The sequence below is a fragment of the Hyperolius riggenbachi genome, chromosome 3 (genome assembly GCF_040937935.1).
Source record: "Hyperolius riggenbachi isolate aHypRig1 chromosome 3, aHypRig1.pri, whole genome shotgun sequence".
In the NCBI taxonomy this organism is placed as follows: Eukaryota; Metazoa; Chordata; class Amphibia; order Anura; family Hyperoliidae; genus Hyperolius; species Hyperolius riggenbachi.
Genome location: NC_090648.1, coordinates 226,726,752 through 226,752,542, shown reverse-complemented (window position 1 = coordinate 226,752,542; position 25,791 = coordinate 226,726,752). Strand labels below are relative to the sequence as shown.

The 25,791-nt window shown below is 44.4% G+C and overlaps 1 protein-coding gene across 1 annotated transcript in view; it reads right to left on the bottom strand.

The window, feature by feature from the left end:
- Nucleotides 1-25,791, bottom strand: part of LOC137563442 (TRPM8 channel-associated factor homolog) — a 67,241-nt gene that overhangs the window by 6,636 nt on the left and 34,814 nt on the right. Inside the window, exons 2-6 of the mRNA XM_068275880.1 lie at nucleotides 16,851-17,472; nucleotides 11,122-12,077; nucleotides 7,208-7,302; nucleotides 5,469-5,682; nucleotides 3,037-3,276 (exon numbers count right to left, since the gene is read on the bottom strand). Of these exons, the coding sequence (XP_068131981.1) occupies nucleotides 3,037-3,276; nucleotides 5,469-5,682; nucleotides 7,208-7,302; nucleotides 11,122-12,077; nucleotides 16,851-17,467 (2,122 nt within the window). The 5' untranslated portion in view covers nucleotides 17,468-17,472. The remainder of the gene's footprint in view (nucleotides 1-3,036; nucleotides 3,277-5,468; nucleotides 5,683-7,207; nucleotides 7,303-11,121; nucleotides 12,078-16,850; nucleotides 17,473-25,791) is intronic.

Below are 25,791 nucleotides of genomic sequence, written 5' to 3'. Positions count from 1 at the left end.
CTCTATATTAATAAACAATTCCTATCTTATGAATCTGTCGTCATTGAGGTAAGCCACCTCATTTTTTCTATTTTTAGTTGTTTTTAGCTACTTTAGGACCGCGGTGACTGAAATCTATGCCCTGTTTTGGTGGGCTTCTCTCTGGAAGGGCGTAGATTTCAACCACCGTCCGTGGCGCACACTCGCTGTTTCCGTCGCTCCCCGCTGATTGCGCCACTCAAACCTGACGTTTCTCGCCGCAGCTCACAGGCTCTCTATGACGGCAAAGCGATGTGAGCCGGTCAGGAGACGATTTCATTGGCTCCTGGCCGTGTCTATCAATGTAAGCCGCTCCCATAGGCTTACATTGATAGACATGGTCAGGAGCCAATGAAAGCGGTTCCTGACCAGCTCACATGACTCTGCCGTCATAGAGACGGCAGAGTCCATGTCCTGAGGATCCCAGCGTGCGGCAGTGACGGCGGTTGCGGCAGGTATGCGTGAAGATTCGTCGGTTTTCCGTCGGTACTTAAAGAGACACTGAAGCGAAAAAAAAATATGATATAGTGAATTGGTTGTGTACTATGAATAATTACTAGAAGATTAGCAGCAAAGAAAATATTCTCATATTTTTATTTTCAGGTATATAGTGTTTTTTCTAACATTGCATCATTCTCTAATATGTGCAGATTACACAACACTCAGCATTCAAAATGAGTCTTTCAGAGCAGTCTGTGAAGTAATGACCTCTCCTCTAGCAGAGGAAAAGTAAACAGTTCACTTACAGTTGAGATAATAAAAGTCAGATAACAGCCCTCTCCACGACTAACTTAAGGGGCCCATACACTCAGCCGATTTTCTGGCCGACCGATCGATCCCGATCGACCGATCGATTGATCGTTTGCTAATCGGTTGACCAATCGACCGATCGATGGCCGATTTCGATCGATTTCGATGGATTTCCATCGAACTGGCAGGGTAGAAAATTTAGGTCGATCTGATGAGATTGCTTATCAGTTTGCATTGGCCTTAATGGAAATCTGATGGCAAAAAAATGCCATCAGATCGAATTTCAATAGATTTCAAACTGAAATCTATTGGAATTCTATCCTGGTAAAAAATGTTCTAAAAACGCATCAGATAGATCATCAGATGCATTTCTTATCTATCTGCTGCCAATCTGACGAGTGTATGGGCACCTTAAGTCTGAGAGCTTAATGGCTTGTTTGCATAGAGATAACAACTGGAGTTTCTCAACTCTTCCTGTACTGGAAACAATTAGACTGATGTATCTGATCTTAATGTTTTATTTCTTAGCTGTACTACACATACAAATCATAATATCATCATTTTTTTTCGCTTCAGTGTCTCTTTAAGTGTTTAATATATTTTATCGTCTTGGGCGCCTCTTCTCCTGTACTTCTCCCGAAAATTAGTCCATAGAGATCATATATGAGTAAACTTATCCATTCTGCCCCGGGCCAAAAAAACCCGAGTTCCTCCAGCCGCATAATTTTACTTGAAATGTCGATCAAATCTGCTGCCCCGGGTATATATTCTGATTTTAAATATCGAGCTACCAAGGCTCTTGCAGCAGTCATTAAGTGATGCAATAATGAGTTCTTCATCTCTTTAATAGATATGGGGTACATTGATAACATGGCCACCTCGGGGTAATGGGGGACTGCACTAAGATACCTCATACCATTCAAACACCATATCCCAAACCGGTTTAACCTTAGTACAATTCCACCACATATGGAGATAGTCTCCAACCTGAGCTCCACATCTCCAACAGGTCACAGAACTCAAAGGGTCCCACTTGCTCATTGATAGGGGGGTTTGGAACCAATGAATCATAATTCTATAATTACGTTCCCTAACATTGTTAGGTACAGAAATTTTATGTGTCATTATGGGAGCTTTCCTCCACTGATTCAGGGGAAACATCCTCTGTAGATCAGATTCCCAACATTCCCGTACCCTTTGAAATGTACAAAGGAAAAAAAAACAATAATATTTGATAGATCTGTGACAGTATATGTGTGGGGCAAGCTACAGAAGTGCATACCTCTTCAAACCTAGTTAGGTCCTTAGATACTATTTTAATGGAAGTCAACGAGGCAATATATGTTCTAAATTGAATGGACTAAAACCAGCTAGAAGAGGAATCCGAGCCTTCCTCACCTGCCCTGATCTCTATGGACTCCTTATTTATTTGGGGCCGAACTATATTACGCAATTGGGGCCAATCTGATTGATTATATCCTCAAAAAGTTTTGGTCCTAACACCTGGAGTAAAAGCTAGATTATCAAAGAGAGACATCAAAGGGCCTGGAATGGAAGAAAACATATCGTTTGAGGTACATGTGGAATCCCAGACCCGCAGGACCTGTCGGACCAATAATGGCAAGGCTCCACATGTTGTCCTGGCAGGCCCAGGGGTCCAAGGTAACGCTCTTGTATCTAAATTCAATATTTTTGATTCCAACATTACCCATTGTTTCACATCTCGATTTCTATACCAATCAAAAATATGTATATCAGTAGCTTTATAGTACATTTCTATGTCAGGGAGGGCCAACCCATTATCTATCATTTGTTTGCATAAAGAGTTATAGCTAAGGCAAGCCGGTTTACCATGTCCCGACTCATATTTTATGAAGGTCGGATCAAGGGGAGGTGAGCAATATGCAGGGCTGCTGCAGATCTATCTAGCGGAACGATTTTTAGGGTCTAAAAACTTGTTAAAATATTTCACCCATTTTGCCCTTATCAGCCACAAGTGAACTCCACCTGACCTGTCCTCAGTCTGACCTTCACGTGACGTCTAACTACGCAGGCTTCCTGTCTGCCCACACCTATTCTAAAAGCACGAAGGAAACCTAGAGGTTCCCCCATGTGTACATTGACTGTTCCACAACCTGTTGGTACAGAGTTGTCAGAATAATAATGACTAAAGATGACAGCTATATAAGAAATCATTCATTTACCATGCATTTTATAAATGTACATCCTATATGTAGGTGTACAAGTGCATTTAAAGTCAATTCTCACCAGCTGAGATTTGCACATCTGCTACAAATCTTTCAGGTCTTAGAAATTTCCTTGGGATTGATGAAAGGTCAGCTATACATGCCATGATTCCATCCCATTTACTCATGAGAGCTTCTGGATCATCTAAAGTTCGGATTGCATCAGAGGGGACAGTTAGAATAATATTCTCTGTAATAAGTTCAGCCCAAGGTGCAGGCAAGTTCCGAATGGTGTCCACCCAGGATGAAAGTGTTGTCTGACCTACAGAGTATGAGAAAGCATTGGGCGTTATGCACAGCAATATTCAGCAGAAGATTCTATACAGTGACTGGTAAATTTGTAGAGAAACTAAAGTGTCACTCAAATCACAGACCTACAGCAATACAACTTGCAATAAGACCGGGCTAAAATCCAGTAGTCTGCCATTATTAGAAATTATTTTCATGATATACTAAAAGTATTGTCCATGAGCTTCTGTTGAAGATAAGTGAGCAATATTCCCTCTTAATCGAACAGACACACCTCCAGTTTTACCTTTCTCATTTGCGTGAGCTTATGTAAAATTTTCATTCGTGAATGCAGTTGAGTCTCATTTCAGCAATCAGTGGGCAAGGGTGCCAAATTCTGTAGAAGAGTTTGTTGTCACTCCCAAATATTGCATACGTACATTGTCACCATGTATTGTTTTGGTGCACAATATTGCTGAGACTTATTCTTTTCATTTACTGCCTCTTCTATGCAGGCACTAACTTCCCTGCACTTTTTGCCGGTTTCCACTCATAACACTAACATCCCGTCTCCACTCACAACACTAACCTTTCCCCTCCCACCCCAACACTAACCTCCCCCCTCTTCTCTTAACTCTAACCTCCACTCTCCTTTCCTGTCCTCAAACTAACCTCCCCCCTGTTGTTAACGCTATATGGAGTATTGATTTTATCAATGCTCCCGCTGCTTGAAGTGCTCGGTGGGTGCACCAGCTTACCGTTTGGCTTCATGATCAAGCACTTGGCTATCTATTAGCCAAGTGCTCTGATTGTGCGCCAAAATTCTGGCCCCCAATACCCCATAGCTGCAATATATTGTGGTCTATGGGTTATTTAGCCTACCTAGTTTAGGTACCAGAATGTAGGCAAACTTTTTACAAGACATTTCTGAAAATAATTTAACAGCGTCTTTCTTCACTACTTTCCAAAGCATGCCTCATTTCCTTTGCTCTGGACCATATTCTCTCTTATCTTATCCTAGCTGACCTCCTCTTTTCATTCCTTCTTTAACATTGTTTTTTAACCTCTCCATCTCTACCGGCATTTTGCTTCCTCATTTAAGCAAGCAATTATAACACCACTAATCAAAAAAATCTTCTTTGGACCATATAGCCCTCTGTGGCTATTGCCCAGTCTTGCTTCTTCATCCATTCAGCACTGTCTGGCTTTCTCTCTACTAACTCCTTGTTCAGTCACCTTCAGTCCAGTTTTTGTCCCCACCATTAAACTGAACAGTTCTTACTAAAATTGCTAATTACCTCTTGGTTGCAAAATCCAAAGGATCATTCTCCATACTTCTTTACTCTAACTTTGACTCTTAATCTGTTGATTACCCACCTTCTCTCCTCCATCTACACTCATGGCCTTGGACAGTCAATTAATATACTTTAATCAAAACATGGCAAGCTTGGATCACTGAGAAAAACAGGCAGGGGCTTAGGTGAGTCGTATTACTGTAACTCCCTAGGCCAATAGGATAATAAAAAAAAACACTTCTATTATCCTATTTTTTTATGTCTCTTGCTTCTAACAGTTGTACCACGTTTTACTCCATTGAGCTATCTGTGCAACCCCTTTATAAGAATTGTTGTTTGCCTACATTGCTTTAACCCCGACAAAAGTCTGATACTAAAGTAAAATTACATTATTGCTGAAAAAAAGCCAATCCCTTCAGTTCAGCGCTATACATTGTAAAGTTGAATAGCAGCGGCATTTCAGCTTACTTGAATGTATTGCTTGCAAAACAGTTATTTGTTAGGAGTTCCTAACAGAGACATATGGGAGTGTGGACGGGGATATGGGAATGTCCAGGTTTACTGCCACGAAATGGATTTGTCCAGGTGTGGAAAATGAGCAACTAGCTCCTACTCTGTGTAGTTAATTACTCATACAACAAGATGGGTGGTTTTTAGGAACTACACACTGCACAATAAGATTACATATTCCAAGCTTGCAAAGAAGAATTTCAGCATCAGTTTTGGTAATTTACAGGTGGCTACAAACTGAAATGCATAAAGGGGAGTTTAACATTAAAGTATTCACAGTCACTAAAAAATCTTCTTTTTCTGAAAATATTAACTTGGAATCATAATGTAAAATAACATGGGCTGTCCGATTTCATGCGTATTCCCATACAGAGAAATCACAATTCACGATACTTGTAAGTGTGAACCCTGCCTAACTTACCATTTATAAATGTTGGTGCTTGTTGTGCTCCATATACTGTAACTGGTATAGTCCCCAGTTTACAGTTTGCTTTCACCACAACGTACACAAGTCCTCCCCAATAATTGGATATAACAATTTTCTCTTCCACAACAGGTTTTTGGCGCACAACTGCTGGAGCACGACAGAATTCTTTTTTTGCATTCAGGTTATCTGAGTGACAGCCGACTTGAACCTGTAGTGAGAATCAAACAGCAAAAGACAACAACAATCCAAGCAAAATGTATGTACATTCTTACTCCCTCAATGGATCTCTAAAAATTGTGGTGTAACTACAGGTTCTTCAGCCCCATTGCAAATGGTATAACTGAAGACATCATTACTACTACAGCAACAATAAACAACTAATGCAGCAACTGGAAGAAGGCCCCAGGTGGCTCCTCAGGTCCAGGGGCCCTGATGCAGACGCAACTCCTGCATCCCCTATTGCTACACCATGGACTAAAACCCCAGCGGGTTAGATGCAATTGGAAGCCCTAGGGGTAATTACAAATATTGATTTTTAATTATTAATTTAGTTATAAGTGAAAGGATACCCTGGGAAGGGACAGGGGAGGGGGGGGGGGGGGGCCTGCAGTCTTTCTGGTCCATCATTTTCCTCCCAGTCCCTTCCATTGTGCCGCTGTCCCCCCAAAAGGCTCACTGGCTATCCTAGCTGTGGACTACTGCGCATGTGCAATTCCAGACGCAGGCATCCTTGATAGTATTCCTGTGGACGGGAGGGTTCTGTGCATGTGTAGTTCATAAAGCCATGTAGCTACTCCGTGTGAAGCCTTGTAACCACCCATAGCAGCACAATTGAGAAGGCATGCCTCTGGTACGCAATAGCCTGCGAGTCGGCGATCTTTCAGAGGGGGACAGTGGCACAATGGAGGGAACTCAGAGGACACTGAAGGACATCAAAGACTCCAGGGAGGTCTGGAAGAAGCCCCAAGTAAGTAAAAATCTTATGCCCCCCCCCCCCCACACACACACCACCACCACCTCAGGTTTCCTTTAAAGGACACCTAAAGGGCAAAAAACAGCCTAATTTGGGTACTTACCTTGGGAGTGGGAGGAGGTTTCCCCATCGCCCTCCTCCTCGCCATTCCTTCACTGAGACCCCCGCAAGCCAAGTGATCAGTGTGGACTTTTATAAGGTTCTATGATCGTGCTGATTAATTTTAATTGCAATGCGATCAGATGATGGCATTGCCCCGCAACACTAAAAAAACAAGCTTCGTAGATACCTGCAGTAATGAGCATTAATGTAATTCTTGGCAGCAAAACACACCTTAAGTAAGGCTTTCTACTGCTCACTTCCTGTAGCACTTCCTGTGCGCACAGGCAGATTCAGTAGGCATCCGGGCATTTGCACCGCAACGCGGTACATGAAAAGGTTTAAAAAATCAGAGGCACCATTGAATTACATGGCTTCCGGTCAACACGCGTTACCGCAGATGCTGGCCCATAATGCACTGTTGACCTAGTGTCAGATCGGATGCTTCCGGCGCACCGCATTCGATTTGAAATATCCCATAGACTTTCATTGCTTTAGCATTAAAAAAGGGTAACGCAACCCAATGAAAACATACCAGTGTGAAAGGAGCCTGATGCCTCTGATAGCAGTAAGTTGCAGGACCAAACTGATAAAATGCCAAAGTGGAGAAGAGAAAACCTTTTAAAATCCAAAAGAACATGAAGATGTTAATGAACATTACCTTAAGGTCTTCTCCCAGAGCTGAAACCGGAAACACGAGTACGGCTGTTTTTTGAGGGGGCAGGTAGAGTCCAGTACTCCTCCAAGCATTACCACCTAGAGTACAATACAGGCACCAGAAGAAAAGTTCAGAATGCAGCATGTATATCGAAAGTGTAAGTATGGATTGTGTGGCCTGCTTAAAAACTTTGATGGGCCTCTCCAACCTTCACATCCCTTTACCTGACTCCCTTTGGTCTCCCCAACAGCCTGGGGGCTTTCCTGCCAGGAGTCACAAAACATGCATGGTCATCATGATTCTATCACACCAACACAAGTTTTGGAGGATGGACTATTTTGCAGGAAGAGTGATTGGGTAGTTGCTAACCCCCACAACCTTGCGTCCCTCTGCAGTTTCTGGGGTTGTTTTCCTATTAATACACCCCGGATATACTTGGATAAACAACTTGTTTGAAAATGGTTGCCCCTATAGCATTTACTGTAGCAAAAGATTTACACCAGTTTGCAGCAGTAGAAAAAAGACTACCACATAGTCAAGATTAAGATGGTGCATGACATGCTTGTGAAATAAATATCAACATAAACACATGATATAACAGAATATGATATAATTTTGTTTCTGATGTTCAGCCTTTCCTGTCTCAGTGAACTCTGGGTGCACCTTAAGCATTTTGAGCCGGAATTACTAAGGGAAACCAAAGATGAAAACCATTGGAAAATGAAAGTGATAATTTTAATCCTGGCTGGAATTATTAAAAATGCCGTCAAATGTATTGTTAGGTGTCGAAGTTTGAAAACCTGGGTCAGTTGGGATCATAGAATGTTTTCTGAAAGCGACAGTCTGGATTTACTACAAACAGTTCTCATTGGTGGTTCTTACATGTGACTGAGGGTTCTCAATGGCTAATTCTTTAACTTTTCAGCAAGCCTCACTTTCAATCCTATATTAGCCAGGCCAATAGAGTTGCAAACTATTGTTACTTAGCAGTCAAGAATTTCAGATGAATCAAACCACTGGTGTAACCCCTGTCATCATGGGAGGGGGGGGGGGCAGGGCCCCCCTAGGGCCCGCTCAGGGACTTGTGGGGGGCAGGAGTGGTCGCAGCATAAGAGGAGAGTGTGGCAGATCGGTGGGGAGGGGGGAAATTCCCCCCCCCCCTCCCTCACCTCGGGCTCTCCTCTCAACGCTCCCCTTCCTGCAATCATTGGTGGCAGCGGGCAGCGGCGGCGGCGGCAGGCTGAAGCTGAACACATTACCGCCTTCTCGCTGGAGGAGAAACTTCCTGTGATCCCCACCGATCTGCCACACTCTCCTCTTATAATGTAAAAAAAGGAAAAAGAAAGCCCACATGTACAGCACCACTAGGAAAATGCAAAAAGTTTATTTCGTAATTCTAACATCCAATAATTATTGACACAATGAAAATCAACATGATAATAAAATCAATTAAAACTACGGCAAAATCAATTCCCTGCTGAGAAAAGCAATCATATAAACACAATAGTATACATTATGGCATCATAATACATGAGAATATATACTGAAAAAAGTATTCAATAATACCAGCAAGGTGGGCGTCAATCATATAAACACAATAGTATACATTATGGCATCAGTTGTCCTCTCTCCTTCAAAGCGGGGTGACACCCGCGGAGCTAGCGGGACTGTCCTGAGGGGTACCGACCTATCTTCCTGCTGACTGCATCATACCAGCTTCACTTGGGGATAAGTATCTTCTTTGTTGCACTCTGATTTTCCTCTCATGCACTTTACCTTATAGGCTGCTCCTATATATTTGTGTGTTTGCAGCCATTGCACAGATTATTTGTATATACATGTATATTTATTTATTTTTTGCTATTTGCACAGATTTTTTTGCACTATTATTACTGAACCCGGGTTCAAGCATTGTTGGGCTCTTATCAGACGCCCACCTTGCTGGTATTATTGAATACTTTTTTCAGTATATATTCTCATGTATTATGATGCCATAATGTATACTATTGTGTTTATATGATTGCTTTTCTCAGCAGGGAATTGATTTTGCCGTAGTTTTAATTGATTTTATTATCATGTTGATTTTCATTGTGTCAATAATTATTAGATGTTAGAATTATGAAATAAACTTTTTGCATTTTCCTAGTGGTGCTGTACATGTGGGCTTTCTATTTCCTTTTTTTTACATTATATATGTCTGAGCCCTAGCACACTTGGTGATTTATTTATATTGCTAGTGTTGCGGACACATATTTTTTGTGACACTCTCCTCTTATGCTGCGACCCCTCCTGCCCCCCAAAAGTCCCTGAGCGTGCCCTGGGGGGGGGGGCGGATTTTTTTTTTGCAGGGGGGCCTGGGATTTCTAGGTACGCCCCTGAATCAAACACAAGTTTTTAAGATCACTTATGTTTTGCAGTTTGGTAAAGTCTTAGTACTTGGCACCTGTGTTGTCATTCGAGGAGGTGAAGAGAATTCTCTTCAACAATAACACAGATAAAAGTAAAAGCTTCAAGAATTTCTAACACTTTCCCACTCTAACACCAACTGGAATATTTTGACTGTAGCTGGAGTTTAAGGAAGTTTCTTTTAAAGCCTTGTACACATGGTAGGGGGAACTTGACAAAGGTGGCAGTTCTAGGCTTTCAGGGCCATGACTTTAGCGTGGGCACAGATGCCCTTCAATGCTGAATTTTTAAAACATATAGTTACATAGTACATAGTTACATAGTTATTTGGGTCGAAAAAAGACATACGTCCATCGAGTTCAACTAGAGAACAAAGTTCAATACCAGCCCAGTGGCGTTCCTACCTAAGGGTGCAGGGGGGCGGGGCGCACCGGGTACCAGTCAGCCAGGGGGGTGTCGCCACGACCCCCCTACACCTGACTAAGGAGGGGAAGAGCAGCGCTAGGAGGAGGGGTGACAGCAGGGATAGCGGCGGGGAGGGGGAAATATTCCCCCCTCCCTCACCTGGGTCCCCTCCTTCTGCCTCTCTTCTCCCCCCAAAAATGCGGGCAGCGGGCCGGTGGCAGTGGGCAGCGAGCAGGCGAGCGCGGAGTATACTCACGTTACTTCCGCGTATCAGCCTGGAACGCTGCGTCACCGTCACGTGCCTCTTCTGCGCCTCCAAGATTGAACGTATTCTCTGGGCAAATCTGCAGACATGATTGAACGTATTCTCTGGGCAAATCTGCAGACATGATTGAACGTATTCTCTGGGCAAATCTGCACACATTACGTGTATTTTCACCCGGGTTCACGTCAAATTACAGTTAGCTCCGCCCTCATCCGATCATGGCCACGCCCATTTTTTTGCCGTTGCATGTTATAGCGCCACCCATTTTTTGCCCCTTCACCTTTTTTTTTTGGGGGGGGGGGGTGTCTTATAATACCCAGCACCGGGTGTCAAATGCCCTAGGTACACCACTCTACCAGCCTGCTCCCTCACATATCCCTGTTGATCCAGAGGATCATTTTCCTCTTTCACACCACTGAAGGAAGCCACTACATTGTGCACATCGTCTTACCTCCTGCTCCCTCCCTAGGAACAATATACATCACTTGGCTATCTCATATGTCTGTATCATAACCTGAACTGTTATCCAATCGATCAAGTTCTGCTTGTGTGAACACTGAGGGCTTGATTCACTAAACTGTGCTAACTCATAGCACGACCACGCTAGCTTTTGTGTTCGCATGCAATCACTAATTTTTGCCAGCGATCGTGAATTTCTGCAAGCAATCGCGGGCGCAATGCGTAAACGCTAGTGCAGCCGTGCTATGAGTTAGCACGGTTTAGTGAATCAAGTCCTGTAAGTGTATACATGTTTTTCTGGTGTTTATATAATATTAGCATATTCTACTAGAATTTGTAGCATCAATATTTTTTGTTAGTTAAAACATCAATAATACTCTACCAGGATTAGTTGCATCAATCTGCACCGTAACAGGAGATGGATCCAACTCGTCAACATTGTCCACTTGTGGATCATCCAGTTTACCCAGACAACAGATTTCCTGAGCCAACCACATCAGAAAACTTTCCTTGGAGTACTTCTTCACTTTATTTTGATTACCAACACTAGGAAAGGTACATTCCTTTACTAGATTTACTAATTCTTGCTGTAATGGTGCATTGAGAGGGGTGGCTGGAAGCTTCATGAAATCTAAAATATCCTCCTTGAGTGCAGGTAGCCAAGAAATCATAAGTGATTGAATCTCTAAGCTGCTTCCCAGGGCATCCAGGAATTTTTTTATTGCTGTGACAAAAACATAGATCGTATTAAGTGGCTCAGTAAGTGCATCATAAATTTTTCTTTCAGCTGTTCTTGGTGAAATAGTAAGTCCAACCTTATTGAGTATTTTGTTTCCAGGATATTGGGTAATCGTGTCTGGATTGAAATAGGAAAAATACCATGCCTGACCAGCCATGATCAAGCCTCCTCCTTCGGCCACAAACTGCAAGAGTTCTTTCATTTCTGCATCGCTATAAGATGTGCAGCAGTAAACACTTAAATTTGGGTCTAGGTTAGATATTATGCAAGGCACCTGTTGATTCCTCAATACTTGATAAAAGTCTCTCAGTGATTTGTTTACTCCAATGTTCTTCTTACCATCTCTATCTAGCCATGAAATAACATTCAAGATGAAGGTTGTCAGCTCTGGTTTAGATAACAAGGCTTCATGAGTTCCAACAAAAACCCGCCCTTTGCCATAATATGCGGCACCGAAAAAACACCGATTTGTATCAGTCAGTGCAACTGGAAAAGCTAGAGGTGAATGAACCAGTTGTACTGATGGATAAGTACTACCAGCGATATCCAACTTGTCAATGCCCTTCAAAAGTTGCTTCAGATCAGTCGATAAGTCCACACTGTAGTAGAAAGAATGAGTCAAAATATAACTGTCACCATTCCAATAAAGCTCAAGTTCAAAACTACAACCTTAACCTCCCTGGTTTTATGATTATTTCTGGATTTTAGTGTCTGAAAACGGTGCAATTTTTTCACAAGCTTTTAGACTCTAAAAATCATACAGCTACACAGATCTGCAGCAGCCCTGCACATTACTCACCTCCCATGTATCCAACTCGGGGTAACCGCTCTGAGCTGCGGATTTCTGTCCCGAGCCTGACTCGGGATTACCACTAAGGAGGTTAAGGGCTGGTTCACACTGCCACTGCTATCTAAGCGCCAGTGATTTGAAAAGGCTCTTGCTAATGTAATGCTATGTGTGTGTTCTCACTTGAGCAAAAGGTTTTTGAATCACTGGCACCTAGAAAAGCGCTACTAGTGTGAACGTGCAAATTCTGGTCTCACTTTCTTGCTCATGATTTTCTCATTAGATTATAAGGTGTGTTTGCTAGAACAGAAGAGTATTGTCCTGTTCATCTCTGCTGGAGACCCCCATGCGTCACTGGTTGTCAGTGTTCAGTGGTTGTTTTTCCCTGTATGGCTTGCTTGTTTTTGATAACATGATCAGAGCAAACTTTTTTTTTTGTTCCTGCATTGATATATGTCCTTCACATCAATAATTCTGAACTTATATCTATATGTCCCTGTTGAAGTAGTATTTGACCAACCTAAATTGTGTGCCAGGCACACTACAAGTGAGAATAGTAGAGTGCATCCCCATTTCCTCAGTTGCAACATTCCAATGATTAATTTATAAGTAACGATAATGCTAAGACTGTTGCCATCAGTTTCAGCTATTTAGCCTTTTGCATCCCCAGAAGTGAATCATTTTATGAAATCAGTTGTCACAACAGCAGACCTCTTTAATTATTGCAATAAAAGCATGAGACAGCGTTTTCCAGAAAACACATATAGACTTAACCAACGGTTACAAATACAGGTTTGAACCTATTACTTCCACTTGAATCTCCCGCCGCGGGAGACTTCAGCAATCTTTGGAAGCACTTGGGCTTCCGAAGACTGGCTGAGCGCCAAGCGCCAAAGCTGGGTGCCGTCATAGCAGCAATGCTATGCTGCGCACCCCATGTAACAGTATTTCAGGGCTTCGGTGGTTGCCAGACCCCCAAATTATATCTCCCTCCGAGTTTCAACATCTCGGCAAAAAGCTAAGGGCCCCGATACACTTTTTTTTTTCTCATGAGTTATCAGAGCACCTGATCTGCATGCTTGTACAGGGTATATGGCTAAAAGTATTAGAGAAAGAGGATTAGCAGGACAGCCAGGCAATCTGCATTGTTTACAAGCAAATACAGTAACTATGTAAGCCGCGATATTCCTCTCACTTCAGGTGTGTTTTATTGCCGGAAGGATGTGAGTAATTGCTTCCCCGCTACTCTCTGGGACAGCAATGCTGAGAAAATAGCTGGAGGGGGATTGCAGACGGGAAGCATCAGGCAAGGGAGCTGACCCCTCCTCCCCGACCCCTCCTCCCCACCGCTGTGCTCGCTGCTCCCCCTTCCTGGTTGCTAACCCCTCCAGCTCGTACGGGAGGCAATTATACTACCTATGGGGGGGTCGCGGCATCCTCACAAGTTTGCCTCAGGTGGCAAAAATTCTAGAACCAGCGAGGTGGCAAAAATTCTAGAACCAGTGGCAAAAAGTCTAGAACGTGCCCTGTGTGCACCCTAACGTCTCAAAAGACAGAAGGGGGGCAAGGGCATCCGCACGTCGGTCAAATTGGGGCACCTGACCCCCCTGGCTGCCAGCTGCCCCCCACCCCGCCTAGTGACAGCAAGGCAGCCCAGCGTCACACCTCCGATCAGCCAGCGACCTGTAGGTGCGGGCTCTAGGACCTCACAGACACCACACTGATATGGGAAGGTTACATCACTTCCGCATATGCAGCGTGTTGTTCACAGAGTACCGTGCGCCTGCTCTCACTGGCTGACTCGTCACCGGCTGATCGAAGGTCTGACTCTGGGCTCTGGCTGCTGCTGTCACTAAGGTGAGGGGGGCACCTGTCACTACATACACTGGGGGACTCCTGTCACTACATAAACTGGGGGGTTCCTGTCACTACCTAAACTGGGGGTCCCTGTAACTAACTAAACTGGGGGTCCCTGTCACTACCTAGATTGAGGGTCCCTGTCACTACCTAACCTGAACTGGGGGTCCCTGTCACTACCTGAACTGGGGGTCCCTGTCACTACCTGAACTGAACTGGGGGTCTCTTTCACTACCTGAACTGGGGGTCCCTGTCACTACCTGAACTGGGGGTCTCTGTCACTACCTGAACTGAACTGGGGCTCCCTGTCACTACCTGAACTGGGGCTCCCTGTCACTACCTGAACTGGGGGGCACCTGTCACTACCTAAACTGGGGTAAACCTGTCACTGCCTAAACTGGGTGGCACCTGTGTCGGAGGCACTTGCAATCAAATTCTTACTATAGTCTTAGTCTAATGTCCCACCATTGCTAAGTTCATGTAAATTTGGCTCCACCCATGACCACACTCATCTCCTGGTCCATGGCCGCGCCCATTTTTGGTGTGGCCTGCTTCATGCAACGCATACCTCCCCCCCCCCCCCCCCCCTGGAAATTTTTCTGCGGGGCCCATGAAGTATTTGCTTATCTCCCCCACACACTCAACAATGTCTGTATGAATAGAAATGTGGAGTGTAGCTATCCCCCTCCTATCTCATATGGGTAGCACACTATTAAAGAGCGTAACACACAGGCTGCATATGGATGTGAAGGTGGATCACTGGACACACCAGTGTCTCTTAGTTCTTTCCTAGTACCATTGTTTATTACTAAAACATGTACTACCCACAGAAAGCCTAATTGGTGGTGAAAAAAACAAGGTATAGATCATTTTGTTGTGATAAGTAGTAATAAAGTTATTGGTGAATAAAAGGGAGGAGCAATGACAGGTGAAAATTCCTCTGGTCTGTTAGGGTAAAAACCCCTTAGGGTGAAGTGACATGTTAAATACAGTAACCAATTTTTTTAAAGTATACGTAACACAGTAACTATGTAAGCCGCGATATTCCTCTCACTTCAGGTGTGTTTTATTGCCGGAAGGATGTGAGTAATTGCTTCCCCGCTACTCTCTGGGACAGTAATGCTGGGAAAATAGCTGAAGGGGGAGTGCAGACAGGAAGCATCAGGCAAGGGAGCTGACCCCTCCTCCCCGACCCCCCCTCCCCACCGCTGTGCTCGCTGCTCCCCCTTCCTGGTTGCTAACCCCTCCAGCTCATACGGGAGGCAATTATACTACCTATGGGGGGGTCGCGGCATCCTCACAAGTTTGCCTCAGGTGACAAAAAGTCTAGAACCAGTGGCAAAAAGTCTAGAACGTGCCCTGTGTGCACCCTAATGTCTCAAAAGACAAAAGGGGGGCAAGGGCATCCGCACGTCAGTCAAATTGGGGCGCCTGACCACCCTGGCTGCCAGCTGCCCCCCCCCCCCTGCCTAGTGACAGCAAGGCAGCCCAGCATCACACCTCCGATCAGCCAGCTACGAGTGGGTGCGGCGCTAGGACCTCGCGGACACCACACTGATATGGGAAGGTTGCATCACTTCCGCATATGCAGCGTGTTGTTCACAGAGTACCGTGCGCCCGCTCTCACTGGCTGACTCGTCGCCGGCTGATCGAAGGTCTGACTCTGGGCTCTGGCTGCTGCTGTCACTAAGGTGAGGGGAGCACCTGTCACTACATACACTGGGGGACTCCTGTCACTACATAAACTGGGGGGTTCCTGTCACTACCTAAACTGGGGGTCCCTGTCACTACCTGAACTGGGGGTCCCTGTCACTACCTGGACTGAACTGGGGGTCCCTTTCACTACCTGAACTGGGGGTCCCTGTCACTACCTGAACTGGGGGTCCCTGTCACTGCCTGAACCGGGGGTCCCTGTCACTACCTGAACTGAACTGGGGCTCCCTGTCACTATCTGAACTGGGGCTCCCTGTCACTACATGAACTGGGGGGCACCTGTCACTACCTAAACTGGGGTGAACCTGTCACTGCCTAAACTAGGTGGCACCTGTGTCGGAGGCACTTGCAATCTAATTCTTACTATAGTCCTAGTCTAATGTCCCACCATTGCTAAGTTCATGTAAATTTGGCTCCACCCGTCATGGGTCATCTCATGTCATCTCCTGGTCTATGGCCACGCCCATTTTTGGTCTGGTGTGCTTCATGCACCGCATACCTCCCCCCTCCCCCCCACCCCCTCTGGCCCCCCCTGGAAAATGTTCTGCGGGGCCCCTGAAGTATTTTCTTATCTCCCCCACACACTCAACAATGCCTGTATGAATAGAAATGTGGAGTGTAGCTATCCCCCTCCTATCTCATATGGGTAGCACACTATTAAAGAGCGTAACACACAGGCTGCATATGGATGTGAAGGTGGATCACTGGACACACCAGTGTCTCTTAGTTCTTTCCTAGTACCATTGTTTATTACTAAAACATGTACTACCCACAGAAAGCCTAATTGGTGGTGAAAAAACAAGGTATAGATCATTTTGTTGTGATAAGTAGTAATAAAGTTATTGGCGAATAAAAGGGAGGAGCAATGACAGGTGAAAATTCCTCTGGTCTGTTAGGGTAAAAACCCCTTAGGGTGAAGTGACATGTTAAATACAGTAACCAATTTTTTTTAAAGTATACGTAATACTATTACATATGTGTATGGATGACAATTTTATTTCATCTGTGTACTCACTCATTGCTGATTGGAATCGATGGCATCTCTGCACTCATGCCAATGTTTTCCTTTTCCCCCTGTTTACTTGTGAAGTAAATTCCAGCAACAGATGTTATTTTGTTCCCTGGAAAATCAAACCAAAGATTATCTTCCCTATGGCTGGAAAACCAGTTATAGGCTTGAGCGCCAATCAGCAGGCCACCGCCTTCTTTTAAAAAAGAGATAATCTCCTTTGCTTGGCAGTCGTCATATCCAGGTACACACAACACTCCAAGACCTTTTGTCAGACCTGTGACCTTCTCAGTCTTGTTACCTGAGGAAGAGAGAATCTCTGCCAGCAGACTAAGGCTGGTGCCAACCCCTACTACTGCATCAGGAAATGGTTTTAGCCATAATACAGCATTCTTCAAAAAATCGGTGAGCTGAGGAAGTTCCAGATATGCTTCATGGGCTAATACTACAATCTTCCCCTTGCCGTACCTAGAAGCTGCAATAAGGATACTTTTATTTGGGGTTACCACCACTGGGAAGGCTGTGTCACCGATCAGAAGAAGTGTGCCAGGTGTGGTGCTTCCGGAGAAATCCAGACTATTCACACCCTGGACAAGTGAGTTGTAATCTTTATATGCTTCCATGTTTACTGTAAATTCCAAAGAGAAAACAGCAGTGAGGAAAATGTAAATAATGATTAAATAACGACAAAGAATTAGATAAGCTGACACATCATATCTCAATGTGAAAAGCAAAATCATGCTGGTTAGCTATACTAATATGGACTGGGTAATGTGTTGGGAACAAAAGGATGACACATCAACTGAAAGAAGTGAATATTAGCAATCCACACCTACAGATGGCTGCATTAACTGCTGCACCCCACTGCCCCCAAATATATATATACTCAGCATTTTGTATGGACTCACATGCCTGTATGCATGCCTGACAATGTTGGGCAATGCTCCTAATGTGATGACAGATGGTGTCATCGGTGATCTCCTCCCAAATCTGGACCAGGGCATCAATGAGCTCCTTGACAGTCTGAGATGCAACATGGTAGCGTCAGATAGACCAAAACTTAATATTTACTATTGGATTTGGGTCAGGAGAGCATTGGGGATAGGTATCAATTCCTTCATCCTCCAGGAACTGCCTGAATATTCTTGCCACATGAGACTGGGCATTGTTGTGCACCAGGAGGAACCCAGGACCTACTGCATGTAGAAGAAAGAAATGTAAATAGTTGGTGCTACAAGAAGTTCATCCTGATACCTACTGGCAGTCAGAGTGCCTATGTCTAGCATCCCTCTATGGATATGTCTGCCCAGACCATCACTGACCCACCATCAAACCAGTGATGCTGAACAATGTCACAGGCAGCATAACGTTCTCTATGGCTTATGCAGACCCTTTCACGTCTGTCACATTTCTCAGGGTGAACCTGCTCTCATATATGCAAACGAGATAAACAGAGGAACACCAAGAGCCCCAATAGTGTAGTATGTATTGTCAAAGGGGATAATGACAAAGAGTAATAGTTGTTATACTCACAAGCATGGGTCACCAATAGGAAACCACTGTAAAGGCAGGAGGGGAGATTATACTGACCCCACTCAGGAATAAGAAGTCGCTCTCTGTAGATAGTAGAAAAGTGTCGCAACCCTCCACCCAGGGTGGATACAATATTATATAGGAGAGAACAGAGGCGCCAAAAGGATAAAAGGGGTTTTAAAGGAGCTTAAAAGCCAAAAATTTGGTAATTAGAGGAGGCAGTGGTGGACTTACCTCCTCCAAGCAGACACAACACGACTGTACATTCAGTCTATTTATTAACGAACTCCAGATAAAACAAAGCAACGCGTTTCACGGGTCAGCACCCGCTTCCTCAGGCAATAGAAAAAGGAGTTACAGCATCTAGCAAAACAAACAACACTTAGGACCTCACAGAGGATAAAACCCCTTTTATCCTCACAGAGGTGCCGAGTGTTGTTTGTTTTGCTAGATGCTGTAACTCCTTTTTCTATTGCCTGAGGAAGCGGGCGCTGACCCGTGAAACGCGTTGCTTTGTTTTATCTGGAGTTCGTTAATAAATAGACTGAATGTACAGTCGTGTTGTGTCTGCTTGGAGGAGGTAAGTCCACCACTGCCTCCTCTAATTACCAAATTTTTGGCTTTTAAGCTCTTTTAAAACCCCTTTTATCCTTTTGGCGCCTCTGTTCTCTCCTATATAATACTGCTCTCATATATGCAAAGCACAGGGTGCCAGCACAGCAAACCTTCTGGCAATGGCAAGTATTGCTGTGCCATCCTGGAGGAGTTGGACTACCGATGCAACCTCTGTAGGATCCAAGTATCGCCTCATGCTGCCAGCAGGGACACTGACCCTAGCCAAAAGCAAAACTACTGAAGAAACTCTCAGAGAAGAAAAGGAGGGAAAAATGCCAGTGTCCTCTTGTTAAAAAAGGGATGAGGTGACTTTCCACCTTAGGCAAAAAACACTGAGACAACGGGAGCCCAATAGCGCAATATGTCAACAAAGTTGAAAAGTAAGAAGGATGAACTGGTACTCACAAATGTGGGTTGTAAGAAGGGGCAACTCACCACATCAGGCATGTGGAGAGTTATGACCCGTCTTCACTCCGGTGTCCCAAATATGGCATATTGGGGGTGGTCGCTCAGTACTGGTACTGATCAAGGCCAAAAAAACAATTAACGCCAATGACCCCTCCAAAATGGTAGGTTTGTTTTGCACAAAGTGGGAGAAGAGGTGCCAGTTAAAACTAATAAAATATAAAAAAAAGGAGGTGGCTTTACACTCAAATGATACTAAAAGTATTGTAGGAAAATATTTAATTTGCACAGCCTCTGAAAATTAAATCTTGTCTTACAATTACTTCAATTACTTTTAGTTTCAATATTTTTATTGAACATTTTCATATAACATAAAAGGATCAGACATGAAAAGAAAAAAAGTGCATCCCACACAGGGGAGCAAGTAATTTGTAATACAAACCAAACCAAAAGCCCAGAGGGGCACTTAGGCAGCTACAAGTCGTCATGTACCGGAGAGTCTAGGGCCGAATAACAGTCATGCACCTTTAAATAATAATCTAAAAAGACAAAACTAAAAACTTAATACTAAGATCCTGGAGGTCCAAAGACAAGCAGTGCCGAGGAACTGTAGTCATGGAGAAGAAGTAAAAATGAGAAGAGAGGAGGGAAATAGACCTTCCATCCCCTCCATGTGCCCACCCCTTGCCCACGGGGGTAGAAAAGAGAAAAGGAAGGAATTAAGAGAAGAGAGTAGGAACAAGGAGATTGGAAGCCAGGAGAGGAGAAAAAAAAGAAAAGAAAGGAGTCCATAGCAGTGTCAACAGACTTTAGTATGTGGTAAGCAGCTCAGAGTCTAGGCCTGGAAATTCAAGTTGAATCCAAGGTCTCCAGATACAGAGAAACTTTTTGTGTGTATCGTGGTGGATACTAGTTAATTTCTCATTCACCATAAATGCGGGCTTTAACTTCCAGAAAGTTGGAGGGGGTCTTCTTCCAGTTCTTTGCTATGGTCATTTTTACGGATATAAAAAGGTAGGGAGCCAGTTTATTTTAGTTTTCTGACAAACTATCTATTTTACCATGGAAAAGAGCAATCCATGGATCTTTCCGTAGGGTAATGTGAAAGGGGCACTGGAGGAGGACAAAGGCCCTACTCCACAATCTAACAAGGCGCGGACACTGTTACCATATGTGGAACACCGTACCTTCCCTCCCACAGCCCCTGAAGCACTTGGGGCCATATGCAATTCACTTTTTCACCTGAGATTTCTCCCAGGTGATATTTTTAAACTTGTCAATAAATGTCCTTTTAAGCCAGCAGAAAGCAAGAAAATACTCAAAATAATTTTAGTGGTACTATTTCACCATCTTGGTACTTTTTTTTGTTGAAAAGTGCTGAAAAGTTATTTTAAATTGGAGATGAAAAATTATCTCCTGGGAGAAAAGTCAGGTGAAAAAGTTAATTGCATATGGCCCTTAGAGTCTAATAAGGGGGATCATTTTGCTAGTCTAGCTGGCACCAGATACCATCTGGTAAGGAACTTATAGGCCGATTCCATGGCAAAAACATTAGAAAAGTAACCAGATATTCTTTTCCAACTGTCTGCCCAGTCTTCTCGATCTTTGTGTAGACCCATCTCCCATTCCCAACCCGATTTATAGGGGTGCAGTCTGGAGGAATTAGACACATGGGCCCATATGCAATTAACTTTTTCACCTGAGTTTTCTCCTAGGAGATAATTTTTAATCTTCAATTTAAAATACATTTTTAGCACTTTGCAATGGAAAAAGGTACCAAAAAGTAGGTAAAACATTACTGTAAAAATATTTGAGTATTTGTTTTCTTGCTGGTGGCTTAAAAGGCTTTTTTTTTTTTAAATTGTAAAAATATCACCTTGGAGAAAGCACAGCTGAAAAAGTGAATTGCATATGGCCCATGGTCTCAAAAAAAGGAGAGGAGGAATGGAGGTTGTTTATCTCATAGAAGAGAGGAGATCCAGTGCTTAAGTTGCATGTACTTGAACAGTTAAAATGGATAATGGGGAGCAGACAAATAGATGAGAGGACTGGAGGCGCCCAGAATATTTGAAAGAGTCCCAGATGGTTAAGTCTGACAGAAGAAATGGGATGAGATGTTTAGGTCTGAGGAGTTTTTGGGATCCAAGGGAGTGCATTAAGACTGACTGGGGCACTATTGGGAACCTCTAAGAAGGTCCATAGGGGGGCAGCCTGGACTTTAAAAAGAGAAAGCAAACGTGTTGCCACAGTAGCTCTGTAGTATAAAAGAATATTAGGGGCTCCCAATCCACCATCAAATCTGTGAGCAAGAAGCGTAGCTTTACATATCCGGTATCTCTTACCTGCCCATATGAAGGAATAGATCTTGTTTTGAAGAAGCCGAATATAATGGCTAGGGATCAGAATAGGAACCGTGCAAAATAAATAGGGGATCTTTGGTAAGATGGACATTTTAATTGCATTAATTCTACTGAATATGGAGAGTGGTTTATGAGATCAGGATGACATTAGAGTTCACATATACTTGAGGAAGGGGGGAAGTTAGCGTCATGTAATGTGTCCACACTGGGAGTTAGTGTAATTCCTAAATAAGGGATTGAGTTTGACCAGTGAAACCAAAGAGGTTAATTCTTCCTTGAGAGTTTTGTGTAGGGAGACATCAATGGCTAGGGATTTTGACTATTAATAGTAAGGCCAGAGATATGAGAAAATCCTGTAAGAGGTGCCAAAAGGTTAGGGATGGAGGTTAGTGGCTGCGTAATAGTAAGGAGCATGTTGTGTGCAAACAGGAGCACTTTATGGTGAACCCCCACTACCTCCATACCATGGATGTTGTCATGGCTCCTAATGGCTATGGCTAGAGGCTCTAATGTAAGAATAAAGAGAAGGGGAGAAAGAGGGCAGCCTTGCCTGGTACCCCTCTGTATTGGAAAGGGGTGGGAAGTGAGTCTGAAATACCTGACGTCCGCTGTGGGATTGAAATAAAGCATATTGACCCAATTGAGGAAATGGGGGCCAAAACCCCATTTGAGAAGGACAAACTTGAGGTATTTCTAAGAAAGGGTATTGAAGGCCTTATAAACATCAATGGAAAGGAGAAGCCCAGGGATACATTGAGTATTAAGAAGATGCATAAGATGTGTTGCTCTCCTGGTATTGTCACTAGCCTGCCTACCAGGCACAAAGCCCACTTGGTCCTTATGGATGATTTGAGGAAGAAAGGAGTGAAGTCTCTGAGCCAGTACCTTCCCAAAAATCTTGAGGTTGTTGTTTATAATTGACTTACAATTATTTTTAATGTTGTTTGAGAGGTAAGTTACTTCCTTTTGTTTCTATTTTATTGGTTTTAACAGAGTTGTATCCTATATGGCAGTGTTCCCCAACCCTGTCCTCAAGGCCCACCAACAGTGCATGTTTTGTGGAAATCCGCAGAGGTAGTTAATCAGCTCTGCTGAGACACTAATTACCTCACCTGTGCTTGTTTGTGGTTTTCTGCAAAACATGTACTGTACTGTTGGTGGGCCTTGAGGACAGTGTTGGGGAGCTCTGCTATATGGGCTCCTCTTCTCCTTTGTTGTCCTCTTGTTAAGCCATTCCTCTTTTGGTAGTCTTCTTGTTGCCCCTCTAGTGCACTGCACCTGTCTAAAGCTAGATGCTGAAGCCTTATACACATGGTAGACTGAATTTGGCCAAGGCCACCATTCACAACAGCACAGCATATTGACCCCCTCTTTATTCCTCCAGCCAGAAGACACTCCTTCTTGTGTTGCAGCATTAGGCGAAAAATAGAAAGAAATAGAGCATGTGTGTGAGAGAACGCGGAAAAGCCGCCGCGTGTGCTGACAGCAAGGAGGCTGATTCCGCTACCAATGCGTCGGTTTGCACGTGGAAGCGTGCGTCTGGTAACATGGCAGAACGCGGAAAAGCCGCCGCATGTATTGACAGCAAGGCGGCTGGTTCCGCGTCCAGCGCGGCGGGTTGCACGCAGCAGCGTGTGTCTGGTGTGGCTGAGTCTGTTAGTTCACACAGGCTTAGGAATACGCGCGCGCGTGCTGAGAGGCAGAACTTTTATGGTGGGCATGGGGGGATCAGCTGACCAAGCCGATCAGCTGACCCCAGAGCTGGTAACTATTGGTTGATCACTTAGGGGTGGCGCGGCGGGTTGCACGCAGCAGCGTGTGTCTGGTGTGGCTGAGTCTGTTAGTTCACACAGGCTTAGGAATACGCGCGCGCGTGCTGAGAGGCAGAACTTTTATGGTGGGCATGGGGGGATCAGCTGACCAAGCCGATCAGCTGACCCCAGAGCTGGTAACTATTGGTTGATCACTTAGGGGTGGCGCCAGAGAGCACTACTCCATATATAGTTACTGCTGGCCAGTCACAAGTTGTCTGCCGTTGCGAACACTACGTGGAAGCACTCAGACCTTAGTCAGATCCAACAGTGTGTTTGAACCAGGAGGACCTGGGAATTCACACTGAGCCAGATTACTTGTATTATCATTCTGTTATTCATCAGACTAGTCCCAGGGTGTAGAGACCACGGACCTCACACCCAGACTAGGCATTGTTTGATATCTGTTATGACTTATTGCTTTCCTGACTACTCCTCTGATCTCCGATTCGGTACCTTGCACATCTGATATTCCGTTGCCAAACCCTGCTTGCCTTGGATACCGAATCAGCCTGCTGTCTCTGTACTTTGTCTGTCCGTGTGTTGCCGACCTGGCTTGCCCGACCTCGAGAGCTATCTCTCCCCTTAATAGATAGTCTCCGGATCAGATAGAGATATATACCGTCAGGTGTCTCTCACTCCCTGGTCCTTCCTACCACCAGCCTGACTCCTCCCCTTGGAGAGTCTCAGGCTGCTGGAAGGTTCCTGTACTCTCTAAAAGCAGTACTGCCTATACTGCCAAAGTTCACCTGCTCATCAAGTGTGTTTCTCAAAGTATTACTGTTACACCAAACACTCTTATATACATAGGTTAGTAATATATCTGTATTATCGGTGATTCTGCAGATCATCAATAATCAGGTATATATCTGTATTCTTGGTGATACTGCAGATCACCAATAATCAGATTCTCTCTGCGTGCTGACACCGATCGTTACAGAACGGCAGAACAAACCCAAATGGAAGCACTCAGCAGCCGTCTTGATGCACTCACCACTACGGTGGAGAATTACACCCGAGTGCTGGACAGTCACCAGACCCAAATCAACGCTTTGTCTGGGACTGTAGAAGTCTTTCAGACGGCTGTGAATGCAGTGCGATCTCCTCCTAGCACAGACATACGCATGTCTGTACCTGAAAGGTTTTCTGGTCGCAGATCTGACTTCTGGAATTTTAGAAATAGAGTGTTATCATACTTTGAGTTAAGGCCTAATTCATCAGGAACCGTGGCACAGAGAGTAACCTTTATTAAGACTTTATTGTCGGGGGATTCCCAGACTTGGGCATATAGTCTTCAGACAGGGGATCAGGCCCTAACCTCGGTGGAAGAGTTTTTTAAAGCTATGGCCATAATTTATGATGATCCGGACATTGCCTCTACCGCTGAGCGGAAGCTCAAGATGTTACGGCAGGGCAAAGGTCCGGTAGAGAACTATGCTGCGGAGATTAGGAAATGGGCAGTGTCAGCTAGATGAGACGCATTCGCTCTTCTAGACTGTTTCTTATCAGGGTTGTCAGACGCAGTTTCTGATTTAATGCTGGGTCATCCTGAGCCGAAATCTATTGATGAGGCCATTTCATTAGACATCAGAATTGATCGTCGTCTACAATATCAAAGACAGTCCCGGGGTAGGAACAATGTGAGATACTTGTCCTACGCAGCGCCTCCATCTGTTCCATCTCCACCCGCTTCACCTCCACCAGAACCAATGCAGATTGGTCGGTCAAGATTGTCCCGGGTGGAACGGAAGCGCAGAGAAACAGAACAGCTCCGTCTGTACTGTGCAGAGGGGGGTCATAAAGTGCAGAATTGTCCAAAGAAGTCAGGAAACGCTGCCGCCTAGGTGTAGTCGGAGGTAATACCCTAGGCGCGCAGTCATTACCTCTAGATGATAAACGTTTGCTTCTCCCTTGTACTATATCCTGGAGGGATAAGACAGAGACCACTGAGGCCTTCATTGATTCTGGCTCAGCAGCCAATTTTATGGATTATGAATTTGCTAAGAAATTGGGGATCCCGATCTCCCCATTAAAACAACAGATTCGGGTCACTGCGGTGGATGATTCCCCCCTGCAGAGTAACCACCCTTTGTCTCAGACCCCAGAGTTAGGAGTCACTATAGGGGTGTTACATAAAGAAAGTTTACAATTCCTGGTGTTACGAATGACAACCTCCACAATCATTCTTGGCATGCCATGGTTACAAATTCACTCGCCTCAGAT